At 41.4% G+C, this 18,567-nt stretch overlaps 4 protein-coding genes across 9 annotated transcripts in view; 1 reads left to right on the top strand and 3 right to left on the bottom strand.

Moving 5' to 3' along the window:
• Positions 1 to 3,047, bottom strand: part of eml5 (EMAP like 5) — a 37,669-nt gene extending 34,622 nt beyond the window's left edge. For all 4 annotated transcript variants that reach the window (XM_041953387.1, XM_041953386.1, XM_041953385.1 and 1 more), the window contains exon 1: positions 2,851 to 3,047. In XM_041953387.1, the coding sequence (XP_041809321.1) occupies positions 2,851 to 3,047 (197 nt within the window). The remainder of the gene's footprint in view (positions 1 to 2,850) is intronic.
• Positions 3,048 to 4,362: 1,315 nt separating this feature from the next.
• ttc8 (tetratricopeptide repeat domain 8) lies at positions 4,363 to 9,814 on the top strand. 2 transcript variants are annotated; one of them, XM_041953900.1, is made up of 14 exons: positions 4,363 to 4,536; positions 5,055 to 5,175; positions 5,264 to 5,327; positions 5,428 to 5,587; positions 5,864 to 5,953; positions 6,037 to 6,081; positions 6,183 to 6,268; positions 6,372 to 6,459; positions 6,577 to 6,687; positions 6,787 to 6,926; positions 7,030 to 7,204; positions 7,347 to 7,469; positions 8,670 to 8,753; positions 8,884 to 9,814. In XM_041953900.1, the coding sequence occupies exons 1-14, from the start codon at positions 4,423 to 4,425 to the stop codon at positions 8,998 to 9,000; spliced, it is 1,518 nt and encodes a 505-aa protein (XP_041809834.1). In that variant the 5' UTR covers positions 4,363 to 4,422; the 3' UTR covers positions 9,001 to 9,814. The 2 variants fall into 2 exon arrangements, with proteins under 2 accessions (XP_041809834.1, XP_041809835.1); XM_041953901.1 differs by lacking the exon at positions 4,363 to 4,536 and adding an exon at positions 4,899 to 4,911.
• Positions 9,815 to 9,939: 125 nt separating this feature from the next.
• Positions 9,940 to 12,523, bottom strand: LOC121618547 (CD209 antigen-like protein E). Its single transcript, XM_041954050.1, has 6 exons — positions 12,406 to 12,523; positions 11,957 to 12,073; positions 10,867 to 11,118; positions 10,598 to 10,761; positions 10,300 to 10,436; positions 9,940 to 10,090 (listed from the first exon to the last, which is right to left on the bottom strand). The coding sequence occupies exons 1-6, from the start codon at positions 12,521 to 12,523 to the stop codon at positions 9,940 to 9,942; spliced, it is 939 nt and encodes a 312-aa protein (XP_041809984.1).
• A 302-nt stretch (positions 12,524 to 12,825) lies between these two features.
• On the bottom strand, positions 12,826 to 18,241 carry LOC121618866 (CD209 antigen-like protein E). 2 transcript variants are annotated; one of them, XM_041954493.1, is made up of 7 exons: positions 18,166 to 18,241; positions 17,105 to 17,170; positions 14,950 to 15,063; positions 14,488 to 14,751; positions 14,172 to 14,338; positions 13,289 to 13,425; positions 12,826 to 13,172 (listed from the first exon to the last, which is right to left on the bottom strand). In XM_041954493.1, exons 1-7 carry the CDS (start codon positions 18,206 to 18,208, stop codon positions 13,022 to 13,024), a joined length of 942 nt encoding a protein of 313 aa, XP_041810427.1. In that variant the 5' UTR covers positions 18,209 to 18,241; the 3' UTR covers positions 12,826 to 13,021. The 2 variants fall into 2 exon arrangements, with proteins under 2 accessions (XP_041810427.1, XP_041810429.1); XM_041954495.1 differs by lacking the exon at positions 18,166 to 18,241 and adding an exon at positions 17,307 to 17,375.
• Between the last annotated feature and the right edge of the window lie 326 nt (positions 18,242 to 18,567).

Raw genomic sequence — 18,567 nt, forward strand, 5'->3', positions numbered from 1 at the left:
CTGTGTTCATAACACACTCTCATTAACTCTCACTCTCTATCATAACAACGAACGTGAAAAAGCCAAGAATTTGTAGAGGACGAAATACTTTAAAAATCCATTTTGGGAAACAGCAGAAAATAAATATAGGGTTGATATGTTTTGACATTTTTAGATGCTGATGCATGAACGCAATACCTGACTTAAGGTGCAGGAAGAAAGTAAGAATGTTATTGAGATCTATCACTGAGAATAAGCACATTTTTCTACAAAACGCCTTTTTAAAAATGCATCAGTTTTTATCAGTGCAACAAGAACTTTGATTTAATTTTTACCTGAAATTGTAAAACGTTAAGAATATTATGAATTAAATACAATCGAAACAGAATCGGACCAAACACTCGGTGCCACCTTTTCGTATGGACACAATTCGTTTGGGGATTTTTAACACACATCTTCAAACCCTGAACCTCTGAATAAGTCGAGAGCACCCCATGCCTCCCTCCTCACACACATTTGTGAGCTTTTACTCACAAATGATGACACAAATATCTTCATGCTCTCCACCCTTCTTAATCTCGACTGGATTGTGTGTGATGTTTTGCAGCAGTCACAGAAACTCAATGCGATCACACACTCAAAGCATCTTTTAAAAATTCAGCCTCTTTTTCCGTGTGCGTGTCTGTGTTTTGAATGTACTCATGTGCATTGCTCAGGCTGGTGTGCACATGCCCTGTATATCAGCATGCCTGCAAGGAGGAGAGATTAAGCTTTGCAGCATAGACAACTCCTGCAGGTTTTTAGCAGTGGCCTCAGGTTCTTTAGACCAGAATAATTATGTGAGCTGCAACAATGTGGAACAATTACAGAAAGATGTGAGGAGAAGAATAGCAAATAACAGTTTATACTATTGTCTACTTATTGAACTAACATGGCTTCAGGGAAATCACGCTTTAATTACAGCATATTAACATTGGATTCTATTATTGCCCAGTAACCTTTCAATTCCTTAAAAAGCAACTCTAAAGTGCCAGAAGAGGTAAGGAAAGCCAGACTTCATTGCGTCCTTGTCTGCTCTCGTGGACAGCTCAGCCTTTCATTCAGGTGTAAACCTGCCTATTACCTCCTCCACATCGCACTGGAAGCAGCTTAAAGCAGCTGCAGGGCGAGATGAAACCAGGAGGGAGAAACAAGGCCAGCAATTAATTCATGAAGTAAAACACCAATTTATGCGTGGCTCACAAACAAAATATAGCAACAACCAAAATAGGCCGAGGAAAAATAAAATAAGAGCAACAGAGAGGGAAACGGAGAGAGAGGCGCTATCTGAGGGGGATGCATTTATTCCACATGAGAGCAGTCCAACACTTATTCAGCACCGAATCTGCTGAGGATTGCTCCTGGTTGTGCCATAGCAGTGCAAGTGGAAGGAAGTGTTTACGAGAACTTCACAAGCACTCCTCTGAGATCTGAGTTTAAAATGACTACGACCTGGTCTGTGTCTACAATGACAGACAGCTCAAGAGATCTGTATAGCTCTTACTGTAAATACGTTCATATCACCAAAAGCCTTGGATTTATTTTAAAGAAACAAAAGATTAAATGAAATCATAAGAGGCCCAAATTTCACTGAATTTGCTTGCAACAGTGAGCACAGATGACAAATCTGATGGTTTACAAATGCATTACTTTTGCAAATTTATGCTGCATATTTGCATCAAACTAACCACACTATGGCTCAGTCAGTGACTCCTCCAGCTAAGCGTTTGAACTCAGGCACTTCACCCACAGGGCAGCCCAGGGTTAGTATCTCTATTGTCCCATTAATAATGGAGCAGGAGTCCAGCTGACTACCGACACAGTATATAATGCTAGTCATCTCCAGGCCAACCCACACACACATGTCAACACAAGCGCTGGAGCGTTGGACGCAGGTCGTTGTTGTGTAGCATGCTGAGAGACAGAAAGGCAGGGGGATCACTGCATGTGTGACGTAACACTGGTTACTTCTCTGTGTTTTATCAAAGAGCGTGTGATTCAAGGTTTGTTTGGCCACACAGTGATGAGCTACGACAACCAAGCATCCGCTCAAGGACGGCCATGTCCAAATGTTTTTTGTTTTCAGAAATGCACTCTTGGATTATTGCTCCCCAAGTGCTGGAAAGACAAATCATGCAGGCTGCTGCTTTGAAAAAGCATTTGAAATATGCTGAAACACGTCTGCTACCAGATCGCGATGACACCAGGTGTGCCAGATATCTCAGAACTCCAGCAAAGAAAAATATCTGATGAATATTAGTTTAGATTATAGAGTAATCTATTAAGCAAAAATGACATAATTTCCATTTACACATTCTCTGATGAGTGGTGGACTGCTTTTCTCAGTGTGATATTGACATAAATTAAACATATTTGATGATTAGCTGCAATGAACTAATCTAGCAGCCCTGCAACTACAAGAAGTGACATGAGGAGTGGCAGCAGTGCAATCTCTTCTAGTGAGAGAGAGGGGGAGAGAGAGAGAGGGAGCACCCTTCAATCTGGGAGGCTGGTTAGAGGGGCATCTGCCCGGCTACAAACTCTGGGGATGCTGGTGGGTAGGTGTGTGCACCCTTGAGCTCCCTATGGAGCTAATATATATGTATATATATATATATATATATATATATATATATATATATATATATATATATATATATATATATATATATATATATATATATATATACACACACATATATCATATTACACTGCACAAGGTGACACCAGCACAATGACAACACGACAGTATCAATTCATGCTGTGCTGTGGGTGCTGCTGCTGTCCGAGGTGCTGAAACAAACTGTCATGTGGGCAATATCATCACACTACCTGATTATGTCATCGTTGTGCCCCAGGTAAAATTTCTGCTTGTGCTCCCGGGTGTTGTACACAACTCCCACACCGGCGACAAAATAGACTATTTCCTTGGCGGCGGTGTAGTACAGGTTGTTGCGGCACTGGTGTCCCCGGTATCCGTACACCCACTCCAGTCTCAGGTGGCAGTTGGGAGCAGTTCTGTCAGCCATGTCCGCACTTCCGTGTGTGTCTCTCTGTCGCTGTCACGTAGGTTTTCTGATATAGTGTCATTCACCAAAAAGGATTTATTTTAAGCCCGTGCGTCCCATTAGTTCCGTTGGATGTCCACCAGTCCAGGGAGAGCGTTGAAATTAGGCATTTTTGAGGGTCATGTGAATTTAGAGCCTGGCTGTCTGGTGAGATGAAAGCCCTCGGTCTCTATCTGAGAAAACGGGTCTTTAAGATGTCGTTTTCATTGTTAGAAGCTACTCGTACTTCTTCAGCCCCGGGCTTGCGGTCCTCTTCGACACAGGTCAAAGCTCCTGTCAAATCCTACAAAGATGGAGCTGCACTGTTATTCCGCAAGCACCGCCCACAACGGTGACGGATTAGTGTGTGGTCCAATCAGACTCTTGAACTCATGCTCGAGGGGGAAAAAGGCAGGAGAGGGCATTTCGTCACGGCTACAAAAGTTATGCTAGGCTAATATTTCAAACTAGGTAACAGAATCTGAACGCAACATTGACTCCATTTGTCTTGTTAAAAATTTTAGACGCATGACATGGGATATAATTCAATATATTCATAACATTGCATTAACATGATTGCCAGATAAACGTTTAGATTTCTTTTAAAAATAATTTCAGTATTGCTTGTACTATTGCTTAGCTATTTACTTTATATAAACCTTTTTAATGTTTATTTGCACGTATTCCACCATGTATCTAGCTGAAGAATGTTTATATGTTTGTCAGTATCTTTCAATACAAAAAGGCATTCCGCTCTGGAAAGATAATAATAATAATAATAATAATAATAATAATAATAATAATAATAATAATAAGAAGAAGAAGAAGAATGAGAAGAAGAAGAAGGATCACTTTGCACTGGAATACGAGATTCTTTGATGCCTCAATCAATGAGTTTTATAAAGATGAAGACGGCATTTGTTTTATGCACAGCAGTATTCCGGAGAGAAAGGCTGAAGCTAAGAAAGTTGTTTTATATTAAGACAATAAGCACCAGAAAATACAGCTAACTGTCACCTTGCTAATTTTATTACTTAAATTTCATTCCCATCCAAGTCCAAGTTTTCTAAATCTTCCCCATTTTTTTAATCATTCATTACTGAATATGGGAATTACATTGCGTGATAAGTGTGTGTAGCCTACCATGTATTTCATCTTATTTTTTTGTTCTTTGACATTCGGGCCATCATTTATTATTTTTATTATTACTATATTAATATGAGAGGAAATGACGGCAGGGAAGCACCGCCTTCCGCGCCGTTGCCGAGCGACAGAGGAAGCTTCGGTCTCGCCATCATCCCGTCTTTGGTTAACAGCTTGTTAGCCGACTTTTACACCTATTTTCCCTACTAAAGCAATGGAGGTGACGATGGACCCTTTGTTTCTGGCGTGGAGCTATTTCAGGAGACGAAAGCTTCAACAGTGTTCAGACATCTGCACAAAAATATTACAAGACAACCCGTACGACCAGGTACTGTGATGGAGTTAGCCGGGCTAGCCTAGCATGCTAGCGATTATCCATTCAGGAAAGCCTGTTTGTTTGCTAGCGAAGCGGTAGAACCGGGTGTACTGCATAATCCTGATTAGACCTTGCTACTTAGTTTATCATGGTTTCATCTATCTGATTTTGTGTTTGCTGGTACTGTCTTTGTATCAACACTTATCCTAACTTTTGCTGAAACGTATTCCTGGTCATTACATTGCATTTCTTTTTCACTTTTCCGTTTTGTTTTCCTGTGCACCCTGTCATCTTTCTCCTTTTAACCATTTATTCACAAATGTCCGCCACTTGTCTCACTAACTCACTGCATGCTGTCTTAAGGACTGCTCCTTGCCTATCTCAGAGGTAACTGTTACTGCAGACTGTTTCTCTCTGTCATCCTGTTTCACCCTGTTTCATGTGTGTAGTTCAATATAGGTCCTGATTGTAGCATGTTTCCATTTATATCCACGGCCATCAATCTGATTGAAACATTGTGTGTGTCATAGGCTGCATGGAGCTTGAAAACCCGTGCTCTTACGGAGATGGTATACATAGATGAAGTTGAGGTCGACCAGGAGGGGATTGCTGAGATGATGCTGGATGAGAGCTCTATTGCTCAAGTTGCACGTAAGTTACAACTCCTATCAGAAGGAAAAAGTCATACACATAATAGTTCAGTGGTTAAATTTGTTTGATTGATGAGACTTTCTTCCAGGACCTGGAACATCACTGAGGCTCCCTGGAACAAGTCAGGGCGGAGGTCCCACACCAGCTGTCAGGTACTGTCTGCCAGACAGCGCTGAAAAAATTTCCAATCGATGTTAGTTTTAACAAAGTAAGAAACACCTGATCTGAGTTTTTTTTTTTTCTGAATTCAAGGCCTATGACACAATCAGGGCGTCCTATAACAGGATTCGTGAGACCCAGCACACAGTCAGGGCGACCTGGGACAATGGAGCAAGCCATTAAGACCCCCCGCACTGCAAGCACTGCTCGTCCTGTCACTAGCGCCTCTGGCAGATTCATCCGCCTGGGAACAGTGAGTAAATTGTGTCTGAAATTGTGTCAGTCTACAGCGACTGAGAGGCTCCAAGTTAAAGACAATTATACTTTTCTCACCAGAGCGTTGTATATGAAACACAGAATATGCCCAGTCAGTTGTCTTTCAGCTTCTTTACATATAATACATTGTTAAACCAATAGCTTTTATCTATGAGTGCAACTGTTTATTTTTGATTGTGCTATAAGTTGCTGTATTTACTGTGAAGAAAGCCTGAAACGTTTAGCAAGACATTTTGTTTGACTGTTTCTCCAGGCCTCTATGTTAACCAATCCAGATGGACCATTTATAAACTTGTCCCGACTGAATCTGGCCAAGTATTCTCAAAAGCCTAATTTATCCAGGGTAAGACTGAGACTGACTTGCAAAAATGAATCAGAATAATTGTTTTTTCTCACATGTTAAGTAACCATAATTTCCCTTCTCAGACACTGTTTGAGTTCATCTTCCATCATGAAAATGATGTGAAAAATGTAAGTGATGCACTAATCAGTTATGAAACAAATTTACATTGTATTGTTGCAGGATTGCTGACTATTAGTCATGCAACACAAACTTTATATTTCTTATCCAGGCTTTAGATTTGGCTGCTCAAGCTACTGAGCATGCTCAGTTCAAAGACTGGTGGTGGAAGGTTCAGCTGGGGAAATGCTATTACAGGTGATTAACTCACAAACATCCATGTTGTTTGAGGTCTTTATTTTCTGACATATAATGAAGTTTTCACAATCTGTGTAATGATACATGTCTCTGACCTTTGCAGGCTTGGTTTATATCGAGAAGCAGAAAAACAGTTCAGATCAGCTCTCAACCACCAGGAGGTGGTGGATACATATCTCTACCTTGCTAAGGTAGTGATAGAGATATCATGGCATTATGTAACATAACCAATTTGTTGCACAATGGAAAATACTATGAGCCAAATGTTTGCTAATAAATGAGAAAACATTGTGTGCGTTTTCCCTTAGGTATATCAGCGCCTGGATCAACCAATAACAGCACTCAACCTTTTCAAGCAAGGCCTGGACCACTTTCCTGGTGAGGTTACCCTTCTAACAGGAATCGCTCGTATACATGAGGTACAGTATGTCACCATGGTCCTTAATTTAAAGTCCACTTGGTCCTCTCTGCAGATATGAGAAGCCATATGTATTGTCTATACTGTGATAATGTCACAGGAGATGAACAACATTCCATCAGCCACAGAGTACTACAAAGATGTCCTGAAGCAGGACAACACTCACGTGGAGGCTATAGCCTGTATAGGCAGCAATCACTTCTACACTGATCAGCCCGAGATCGCCCTGCGCTTCTACAGGTCTGATAAGCATTTATGTATAATTTATGTGATGTGTTGTCACAGTGCATGTAATGAGAAGTTGTATCCCATCTGTGATTTAATAAGCTTCTCTCATCGCTAGACGGCTTCTCCAGATGGGGGTGTATAACTGCCAGCTGTACAACAACCTGGGCCTGTGCTGCTTCTACGCCCAGCAGTACGACATGACTCTGTCCTCATTTGAGAGGGCTCTAGCCCTGGTGGCCAATGATGAAGAGCAGGCTGACGTGTGGTACAACATTGGACATGTGGCTGTGGTGAGTTTTCAATCCCCCAAAATATCCCAGAATGGTTGATGAATTGATAATACGTCCCCCCTCTCTGTATGGGTTACAATTTAAATCAATTAAATGCTGACTTTTTGCAAGAACTCAACAAGCTCATGTTCTGTGTTTACAGGGCATAGGGGACCTGACACTGGCCTACCAGTGTTTCAAACTGGCTTTGGCTTTTAATAATGACCATGCTGAGGCCTACAACAACCTGGCTGTGCTGGAGCTGCGCAAAGGTCGCGTTGAACAGGTGACATAACTTTGATTCATGTAGCTTTTATTTTATTTATTTATTTTTATTTTTTGCAAAATGCAACATTTTAATTTTGCTCGCCAACTGTTATATTGAGTCGAACTGAGTATTTTTGTTTGTTCTTGGGATCCCTAAGAGGAGTTTTATGTTGGGATAAGGACTCAGTCATTGGTGGTTGAACTGGGGATGGGATTTGTATTGAGCACTGACTGCCTCCTTGGTGGGAGTCTGACAGCATTTTACACTTCACCATCTAGTTTTCATTATGGATTTTACTTTTAGAAGTCTGTTTACACTCTTCACTCCGATATAGACTCATAACATTCATTTTGTAAGAAATTGAAAACATTAAACAATAATAGGCTAATTAAGCCTAAATAAATTATTATTTATCTGCTCAGAAAAATTCAGGCCCTTGGCCAAATGTAATTGAAGATCCCTGCTCTAATATGATGAATCGAAGCCCATTATTAAAGAACCATTAAACTGTCATTATTATCATTAAGCTTAAATATAGCCTGTATTACCAAAAATATTTCTCGAATGCACACAGCACAATATATGGTTTGAAGATGTTCCTGCAATGCAGTACAAGCCACCAATCAGCCAATCCGGTTTCAATTTTGTAAACACTGTAACGCTGTTTCGTTGTTGTTATTATTATTATTTACACCTATAGCTGGGTGATATATTAATTTAGCACTAATATCATCATATGAGACAAGATGGTATGAGATCTATTGTACAAGACTGTGTCTGGTTCCTGGTCTGACAGGCAGCGAGGTGCCAGCCATCAGCTGAGTGTCAGTGCTGCTGCCATGCTAGCACAATCTGACAAAAGTGCAGGAATAAAAAACTAGCAGGTGTGTTTTTCTGACCAGAAATTGTCCGTTGCAAGCTATTTAAATACCTTAAAAATCTGATTGCAACACTGCAGCATCCCATGAGGGCTGTTTATGTACATTATCCAGTAAATTACTGACAGCTATAGCCTTGAAGCTTAACTTATCCTGCCACTGAGCTAGTAAGACAGCAGAATTATGTCTTAGCTGTCTGGTTTTGAAGATGCCCCCTGCCTGTTCCTCAGATGCAACCCTACTCTAAATGAGAAAATGTAGCCAAGAGTTCTTTTCATATAAATTTTGATGGAATATTATACTGTCTACAATATTAATGGCTGTCCTATCTTTGATCCAGTCTAAAGCCTTCCTGCAGACTGCTGCATCACTGGCCCCTCACATGTATGAGCCACACTTCAATCTCTCCATTCTCTCTGAAAAGGTAATTTACTGTTTACTACTACTAATTACGATTTAATTAAAGTGAACCTTTAAACAGTGCAGTAGTTAAAGAGACAGAGCGTAAGCTCCATGTTGCAGTCAGCCAAAGTGATGTTTTTGTCTGTGCCCAGATCGGAGACCTTCAGAGCAGCTATACTGCGGCCCAGAAGTCGGAGGACTCCTTTCCCGAGCACGTTGACACTCAACAGATTCTTAAGCAGCTTCGGCAGCACTTTGCAGTGCTGTGAGTGTTCAGCCAGCATGCTCGTGAAGCAAGGTGTGGTTTGAATAATGTAGCTGTCAGAGATCAGAGACACTGCACTGCAGACTTCAAAACATGAAATCAGTAAAATGCTAAAAAGTTGGCAAGTTAAGTTAGACATGGAAGTCAAAAAAGGGACATTTTGGTTTGTGTTTATTTATCAGATGGTATGTATACACTAAATTGCCAGTTTATTAGTTACGTTTATAAGCATAATTTAACAGTGTTGTTTTATCCAATTGGAGGTAAGTCTATGTGGAGCTTTTTCAGATAAAACCTGAATTTGGATGTGGTTGGCCTGATTATGGCATATCTGTTCCATTTTTTTGGTCATTCCCCTTTGACCCCTCTGACACACAACTGTTTCCATACCGAATTCCTGATCACTGGTAGTTTTTCGCTTTTTGCACCATTCTAAGTAAATCTTTGCAACAGCAGAGTGTGAAGAGGCCGAGATAACAGCCATTTGGGAATTCCAATAACCAAAATGGCGAGCTCCAGTGCAAGTTTTCTATTACTGGTTATTATAGTCTGTGTATGTAATGATAAATGTCTGTGACATTTGTAAGATCAGCTTAACAACACTAACTCACACTTTAAACACTGCACAGTTCATGTGAAGGCGGGTGTTTTCCTGATAAACCGGTAACCTACTGTATAGATCTGTATAGTAGTGATACATATGTACATAGTTAAGGTAAATATTTTATTTATTGTAGTAAGATAATTGACTCATATTTTATGGTTCATTTCATAAATCAGATGTAATTTTTGTATTTTAAACCTTGCCATTTTGTAGTCTCAACAAACATTGATGTGACAATAAAAATAACAATTCAGAGGATGTGTAAAGTCTGCGAGGCGGAGTTAATTCTTCATTCAGACAATTAAACAAGAACGTCATGTGATTTTTAGAAAAATCACATTAACTCGCAGACCTTGGTGCCTTTTCGCAAATCCATTTCAGTTCATAACTACATGGAGCGTCGTTCCAGGACTTAAAGGGGTTGCTTCTGGGATACGCGGCAGCACAGTCTTCATTGCCCTGGTTGTTCGGCTCTCCATCATTCCAGTACCTGAAACAAATGACAGCATTGAGCAAGAGTGACTTCTTTGTCACTGTATATTTAATCTTATATCTTATTAGTGTTGATATGTCAAACAGATGATGCCCACGACTGCAGGTTTGTGAATGAACAATCAAAACAATTCCTACAATAACAGTATTTGACTCCAGTGAGTTATCTGTTGTTTTTTATAGTATGTACACGCATGTAACTGTTACCCCTCAGTCAGTCTTGTTCCATCCTGCCATTTCCAAGTCCCTTCCTGTTCCACATCTCTCAGTCCAATCCAGAAGCCACTGTGGGCTATGGGTCTCGAAGGGTCTTGATAATTATTTATCAAGTCACTGATTGCCAGCTGTACACACACACACACACACACAAACACAAACATACAAGTACATTTGGGTTTTTTTTGGGTTGGGTTCTACATAGCAGAAATTTAAATGGAAAACATAATACAACAGAAGAAGAAGAAATGCAGATTTTTCAGAGTGTTGACTGAACGTTGAGTCTCACATGCTTCTCTGTGGTATCTATTACTGCCAAGTCGGCTCCTTGTTTCGTGCAGAACTGTCTGGCTTCCTGCCATGATCTGCGTGACAGAGCATCAGAGAAAGCGAAGTAGTAACACACTGAGTTCATGAAAGTCCATCCTGGTAAACAGTGTCTGCAGCCCTCCTCTGTGACCAAAGAAAATGGAAATATGAGGTGATGTAGGTTGAGTTGCAGTAATTATGTGTTTATACCTTGATAACAAACAACCAGTAACAAAGAAAATCTCTCACTGATCATTGGCACGTGGGATTTCAGCGCCGCTATTTCCATATGAATTTTGTCAATCTGCTTTTCGTAGTCTTTGCTTCTTTTCTTCTGGTGTTCAAGCTCCCACTTGATGAGGCGCTGCTCACTGATCTCTTTTGCCAGCTGTTTCTTGACTTCGTCCCTGCGTTGAATTGCAGTGTTGTAAGTAACCTGCAGTTTGGCTACCTCATTGCTGATGTCCATTAATATACGATGTCCATCAGTAAGTCTGCTATCTGTAAGTAATGAAGACGTAGTGTTACTGAAGCAGTGTATTCTCAGTTTAAGCTTTAGCAAATATTATATATCTTATAGTATATACAGTATAGCCATTGATCAATTTAGCTGTCTCTCTGTGTATGTCTTTATATGTGTGTGTGTGTGTGTGTGTATACAGCAGTAAAAAAACAACATACACATGAATGCAGCAGCGATATTAATCCCAGAACATCATATATAAATAGTGTGTAAATATAAAGTAGAAATAGTAATAATAACAGCACTGAAAGGGCCCATTTTACTACAGCACGAGTGCTTTTACTTTTGGCTTGAGTACTTAAGTAAGGTTTTGAATTCAGGACTTTTACATGTAGTGGAGTATTTTCACAGTCTAGTATTGCTACTTTTACTTAAGTAAAGGATCTGGATACTTCCTCCACCAAGTATAAATTAAAAGGCAAACATGAGCACAAGAGTGGAAGCAGTGAAACAGGAACTGAAACACATTTATATAATGACATTATTCTGAGCATTTATGTAGCTTATATATAAATAAATATTTCATATTTTCAGTTGTGTGTGCATGCTGTTTTTGCAAGGCATCATACAGTATTACAAACAGAAATTGATCATACCAGCTTTAAAGTAACTCTCAGGCTTTCAATATCTGCACCTCTGACTTTGCATTTGTTGCCTTGACATGAACTTTGTTGTCATCTTTTCAGTCAAATGCTGAAACAATAGTTGGAATGATATAAACTGTGAATATGATGTCACCTCATAATCATCTAGCACCGTAAAATCTTCACAGTATTCACACATCTTGGAGCGTTCTATGGGTTCACAGTGACTTACAGTAGACTCCCAGGCCAATGTCGACTGCTAGCAGAACGACAGCAAGCACTGCCAGGCTTACTGCGAGCATTTTGTGACGGTTCAAACGGGATGCAGTCCTCACCATGGACATGGACACTACAGAAGAGAAGTGGTGGATCAATATCAAATCCACTGCACCACAACAAAGCAGTAAAGTTTAATATTACAATAATATACAGATGGCTGGTGCTTATGACACCCACAAGGCACTTTGTTTTTCCTTTGTTTCCATTTATCTCTTGTCTGTATATTCAAAAAATGATGTCAATTAAATCACTGATGCACTTAATAACTGAGCAAAAATGACATAGAAGCACAGTAATACATTTCCTGCACTATTTTAGGAGCTGGTGCCAGTATCAAAGAACAGATGATCCATAAACAGAATATTGTTGACATACACACGCATTCATTCACTTCTGATTTACCTTGTCGCTTCTCTTGGTTTGAGTAGAGAGGGTGGTCATCCGCATTTAAGTCCTCTTGACTAGTCAGTTTGTTGTATGCACCATCAAAAGTGCCACCTGAATTTTCTCTTTCCTCCATTTTGCCTGTTAGGATGAGAGCAGTCTGAAGTGTTTGTCCAGGAGAGACTGTTTGTCAGGACATTGCCCTGTGTGTCGGGAATGTGTGTGTGTGTGTGTGCAATTACAAATAGAAAAACAGGTTCATTTGTTAAATATTTACAGGGGGTGCAGGTAATTTGAAGAGCAGAGACATCTTCTCAACACAAAACGATTAATAATTCATTCAGTCAAGCAATTCTTCAAATGTCATGTTTTATTTGTTCAGTCAAGCCAAAATCATTACAATCCAGATGTTATAACTGGACATATAGTTCTGCATGAGACTGGTTATTTTTGCACATTAGATGGCAATTTCTTCCCAAAATATAACAAAGAAAAAAGGCAGTGTTTGCTGCAGGGCAACTGCTGCACACAGGTGTTATTATTCCACATATATATCTGTAGACACCTGAAAATTAACCACATACATGCAGTTCATTGTCCATTTAAAATGATTTCTACTGGAGAGGTTTCATGTCTAGCTTGGCTCCATCTCACATATCCAGTTGTACTGATGGTCGTGGCAGTTTCCATTGTACCACGCCTTCCTGGTATCAGTGTAGGAATAAAAAGCAGCACAGTTCCCGCTCTGAGGTCCGGCACGATCAGGCTGTCCGGTTCTCCAGTAACTTGAAAAATATCAAAATCATTCAGGGGAGAATTTACTATTCCACCATATTTGTTAGTCATGACGATATTGTCACAAAACTACAGAAATCAATACTGTTTCCGAGCTGATGCTTACATCGTTTCCATCTCAGTCACATTGTTGACCCAGACCCACGTTCCCTGCAGCACCACGTCAGTGAGGCCGATCCAGAATCCGTTCTGCCACCACATGCCACCGCTGCTCTGCTTTGGAAAGTTGTCGAGCATGAGTTGCTGTCGGGAAAGCAAACACAAGAGCTGATACCTCACTTGCAAACCTCAAGTTTCCGGCCATATACAGCCTGTACTGTATGAACAAATAGACTTTAAAGGCTTCATTCAAACTCTTCGTCTTCTCACATGAGATGTTTTCTGTTCATGTTTTTCCAGTGATCTTCTCACTTCGAAAGGCTCAGACGAAAAGAGGTGACGTGTGATGTCATGGAGGTATACCTCTATGCTCCAATCAGGACACAACAATATTTAAAGCTGTTGTGGTGGTGGTTGTTTTCCTATGTTGCCGGGCAAAAGTTAGGCACACCACCCACACAGTCCTGATTTCTCCGGTTACTTGAGTTTTTGAGTGTAAAACTTAAAATGAGTCACAACTAAGTTATTCTTCCCTGAACTTAACTATTTATTGTAGCTTATGTGCTCATGCATATTTAAAGATGCAATAACATTTTTGGGTCACTTGGGAGTTGTGGTGTAGTGAATTTGGAGCAAACAGTGAAAAGTCCAATAGAAAAAGAAAAAGAGAACACTGCAGCAAATATACTCAAATTTACCTGAATTCAACACATTTTCACTTAGCAAAACATTATGAAGATGTTTTCCTCCCATACTTGAGCAACATGAACTTAAAAACCAGGAGTAGAGACGTCAAAAGAAATAAGTACTTTCTGAGAAAACCCCCATCAGACAAGAGCTGTTTTTATTTCAGACAGTGAAAGCCGTCCCTCGTTTGGTTTTTGACCCACCTGCTCTTCCAGGTTGTTGATCACAAGCAGGTCTCCCCCTCGGCTCATACAGTCTGCTCTGCTATCCAACCAGTTCTTTTTGGAGTTGGACACACGGAGAGAAGAGAAATAATAGCAGGATGATTTAAGGAGTGTCCATCCTCGTTGGCATCTGCCACAGCTTTCCTCTGTTGCATCAGGAGATTGGAAAAAGTAAAACATTTCTTGTTATAGGCTGTTTTTTAAATATTTTTACTTTACAGCATGTGTTCCCTTGAGGAAGTAGGACTGACCATTTTATACTGGACACCATAGACAGGATGGATGTCTGCCTTACCTAAAGCAGTTTTATTGGACTGCAGATTTGCCTTCATTGTATATAGTGTCTCAATCTGTGCCTGAAGGCTGTCAGTGAGGGTCCTCTGCTGATTCACTTGCTGCTTCAGTTGGACTTGGTTGTCATGCTCTCTGTTCAGCGCCACCTGGGCCTCCAGTTTAGCTCGGACGATGCCGCTGTTGTTGCGGAGAAAGGTCATCTCAGCAATGAGGGGTGTAATTGCTGAATTAGGAACCTGAAGGCTGCTGTCTTGGGCTTTGGCACCTGAGGCACAAAAAGTTGTAAAAACAAAGTGGCAAAACTGATGTGTGAAGTAAGTTCATTATCCTCGGTATCCCCCGGTATCCAGAGGGATGGATGTACATGTTTTAATACTGTGTTGTGTCCATTCAGCTATATTGGGAATTGTACATCAGATAGGTCACAGGTAATCCTTTGTTTTCTGTGAACTCTCATACTTACAGTAAATCCCAATGACAACAGCAGCTATCAGCAGTGCTGCATTGAGCAGGCCCAGACTCAGTGTAACCAGGCGGTGGTGTGGAAACGCAGACCGACCTCTCTCTGCAAACAGACCTCCATAATGTTCCTCAGAGTTAATAATTCTTCTTAATTTAGACCCTCAAAATATAATTAAGAGCATTACCTATCTATATATATTACTTACATTACTTATATTATCACAGTTACTTTTTACCATCTAGGTCACAGAGAAGTTGATTGATATGATTATAGGATTAAAATTGTTATGTTTTGAGTTTTAAAACCATAGAATATATCTGAAGATTATATTCAACAGTGTTTTACATACCTTTTAAATCTAAGTCACCAAACGAACTAAAGTCACACACAGAGTTTGAGAGAGAAACGAGTGCAATGGTGGTGTAAAAGACACAGGACACTGCTCGGAAACTGCAGATTTGATTTTACAGTTAGTTGTACCTTGTCCAAACAGTTGATGGCGGAAGCCCGAACGTCCATCTGTGTCGAAATCTTGAGAAATCTTCCGTTCAAATGACATTTCCTTCTCAAGTTCTGACTGTGACTGTGAGTCGGCCATTACTCTGGTGCAAGTAGTGCCTATTGATTTGTTTGTGTCCTGCTTATATCAGTGATAAGGCGTGTGTGTGTGTGTGTGTGTGTGTATGTGTGTTTGGACCCTGGTCTGGATACTAAGGCCTTTGTGTGTACGTGTGGTATAATATCAGTTATCAGTGCTTGTGTATCTTAACCTCTGATTTTAGGTTTTAAGTACAGAATGATATCAGTGTTAATGTAAGCTTGTTTCACATTCAGATTTCAAAATATATAAAACGTCAGTGTGCTTGTGAGTCTTTATGCACATTGATGCAACACTGAACATTTCTCCATGTTGTCTAAAATAATGCTTTATCAGCACCTTCATCAGGGTTGCTGAGTCGTAACCATCACAGAATTAAAAACGCCTCAGATTTTCTTTCCCTCTGTGATTCTGATGTACTTCCCTATTTATTGTGGAGTTTGCTGACTGTTGAAAACTGTCTCTTAAAGGGATAGTTGGACATTTTGGGAAATACACTCAGTCTAGCTCATTTTAACAATGGCGATATAACATGTTAATTAGTGAGCTTTGGAGAGGTTTGTTGATTTTACCAGCCAGGCTAGCTGTTTCCCCCTGTTTCTAGTCTTTATGCTAAGCTAAGCTAACCGGCTGCTTGCAGTAGTCTCATGTTCCCCTGTAATGCTACCAAGTGTTTTCTAGAACTAAAGATACCGACTGAACTAACCATCTCCGCTGTGCTCATGTCAATGTTACTTTCTAAAGTCTTACTTAAACACAGGGTTATGCTGTAATTAATGGTTGGCCAAAAAAAAAAAACCAATTATTAATTATTTACAGATCAGTAATAAGCTGGTTACATCCTGTAACATAGTTTGCTTATTACAGATTTATAAAGAATTCAGAAATGTATTTATGAACAATTAATGATGGCATTTGTTTTAACTCACAAAGGCTTAGCATTGTCATGTCCCGTCATGTCTGTTGATGTGTCTGTTCACAGTGTCAGGTCTTGTCATGCACTTCCTGTCTTATTGTGAAACCCTAACTCTCCTCTCCACTGACCTCCACTTTAAACACTATCCCGGCGCGTATCAAACTGAGCCCGCAAAAGTGGCATTCATGATTTCCCACCACACCGGGAGGGCAGCGGCCTGGGCTACTGCTGAGTGGGCCAGAGAATCTGTTCTGTGCCAAGATGCTAAGGTTTTTTCTAAGACGCTAACAAACATTTTTGATCAAGAGTCCCCAGCCCGAGACGCCTCTCAAGCCCTGCTCCGTTTGCAACAGGGACGCCGCCGGGTGGTGGATTATGCTATTGACTTCCGCAGGCTAGCCACTGACAGTGGATGGAACGGGCCAGCCTTGAATGACGCCTTCGTCTAAGCACCCTCAGATGCCATAAAGGACCAACTCGCCCCGTTGGAGTTGCCATCCGACCTGGAGTCCATCATAGACTCACGACTATGCAAACGGGAGAGAGACCGCCTGAGGGAAGCACTTCCTGTGACGGAGGGATGGAGGCAACAATCAGGAAATGCAGAGAGACAGCACATCCCTTCGCCCCCGTTCACTTACCCATTCCGACGTCGCCACCTTCTGGACCCGTGGAACCCATGCAGGTTGGCAGGAAAAAGCTGAGCCCTGAGGAAAAGATGTGGTGCTTCACCATTTGAGAGGAGGGAGATGGTGAGCCAAACGAATGGCATTTCAAAACCTCCCCATACACTGACCAAAATAATTTTGCAAGTAAACAGCTATTGGAATAGGAGGCACTCACAGATTCAGGGGCTGATAAGAGCTTCATGGACTGGAGTCTAGCTTGGAAATACCAGGTCGGGGTTAAAAAACTGTCCAATCCGCTCAACGCCAGCGCTTGAAATGGCCTCTTCATATTACAATTGACTCACATTACAGAAAATTGTGAAATGACTGTTGATGAGTCTGTTCACTGTCGGAATCGCCAAGAGCAGAAGCCTGCCATGCCATCGAAAGGAGAGGGAGATGGGTACCCCGATTTGGTTAAGGTGCCGCAGTGCTACTGGGACCTCAAGGAAGTATTTAATAAGGAGAAAGCCACCTCACTTCCGCCACACCGAGCTTCGGACTGCGCCATCGACCCTAAAGGCAGACTCCACTCCCTTTCCGGACCGGATCGCAAGGCAATGGACGACTACATTCAGGCTTCATTGAAAGCCTTCCTCATCTCCTGCGGGGGCTTGTTTCTCAGTTGTTTTCAGCTCAGCTCAGCTGCGGTCCCAAGTTATTCAATGGGCACACACATCTTTGCTTACCTGTCACCCTAGGGTCAAACGCACACTGTATGTGATACGACAGAGGTTTTGGTGGTCTACTTTTGAAAAAAGATGTCTTAGAGTACGTTCGAGCATGTGAAGTTTGTTGTAGGAACAAGACGCCTATACAAAACCCGATGGGACTCCTACAGCCTCTGGATGTGCCCCAAAGACCTTGGACCCACCTTTCCATCGATTTTGTGACTTGACTCCCGACCTCCCGAGGAAATACCACCATCGTCACTGTGGTAGATAGGTTCTCTAAAATGACTCACTTCATTGCCCTGCCTGAACTCCCCTCAGCTATAGTACTCCTAAAAGATGTGTTTCGAATTCATGGCTTACCGAAAGACATTGTTTCTGATAGAGGTCCACACTTTATCTCCATGTTCTGGTGGGAGTTTTGCAGGATGCTCAGGGCTACGGTGAGTCTGTCCTCGGGTTACCACCCCCAATCCAAATGACAGACAGAGAGACTCAACCAAGAGCTAGAGACATGCCTGCGGTGCCTTGTGTCCCAAAATCAGACGTCATGGAGTGACAACCTCACATGGGTTGAATACGCACATAACACTCTTCCCCCCGCATCTACAGGCATGTCCCCGTTCCAGTGTGTCACAGTACCGTCAGCCCACGCACTTGTGAGACGTTGCTGGCGCATCTGGGCAGCAGCCAGGAAGATAATGCTCAGGAGCCAGGCCAAAATGACAGGGGCGGCTGATCGTCACCGGGACGCCCCCCAGTATG

This window comes from Chelmon rostratus, chromosome 15 (assembly GCF_017976325.1).
Source record: "Chelmon rostratus isolate fCheRos1 chromosome 15, fCheRos1.pri, whole genome shotgun sequence".
NCBI classification, from domain to species: Eukaryota; Metazoa; Chordata; class Actinopteri; order Chaetodontiformes; family Chaetodontidae; genus Chelmon; species Chelmon rostratus.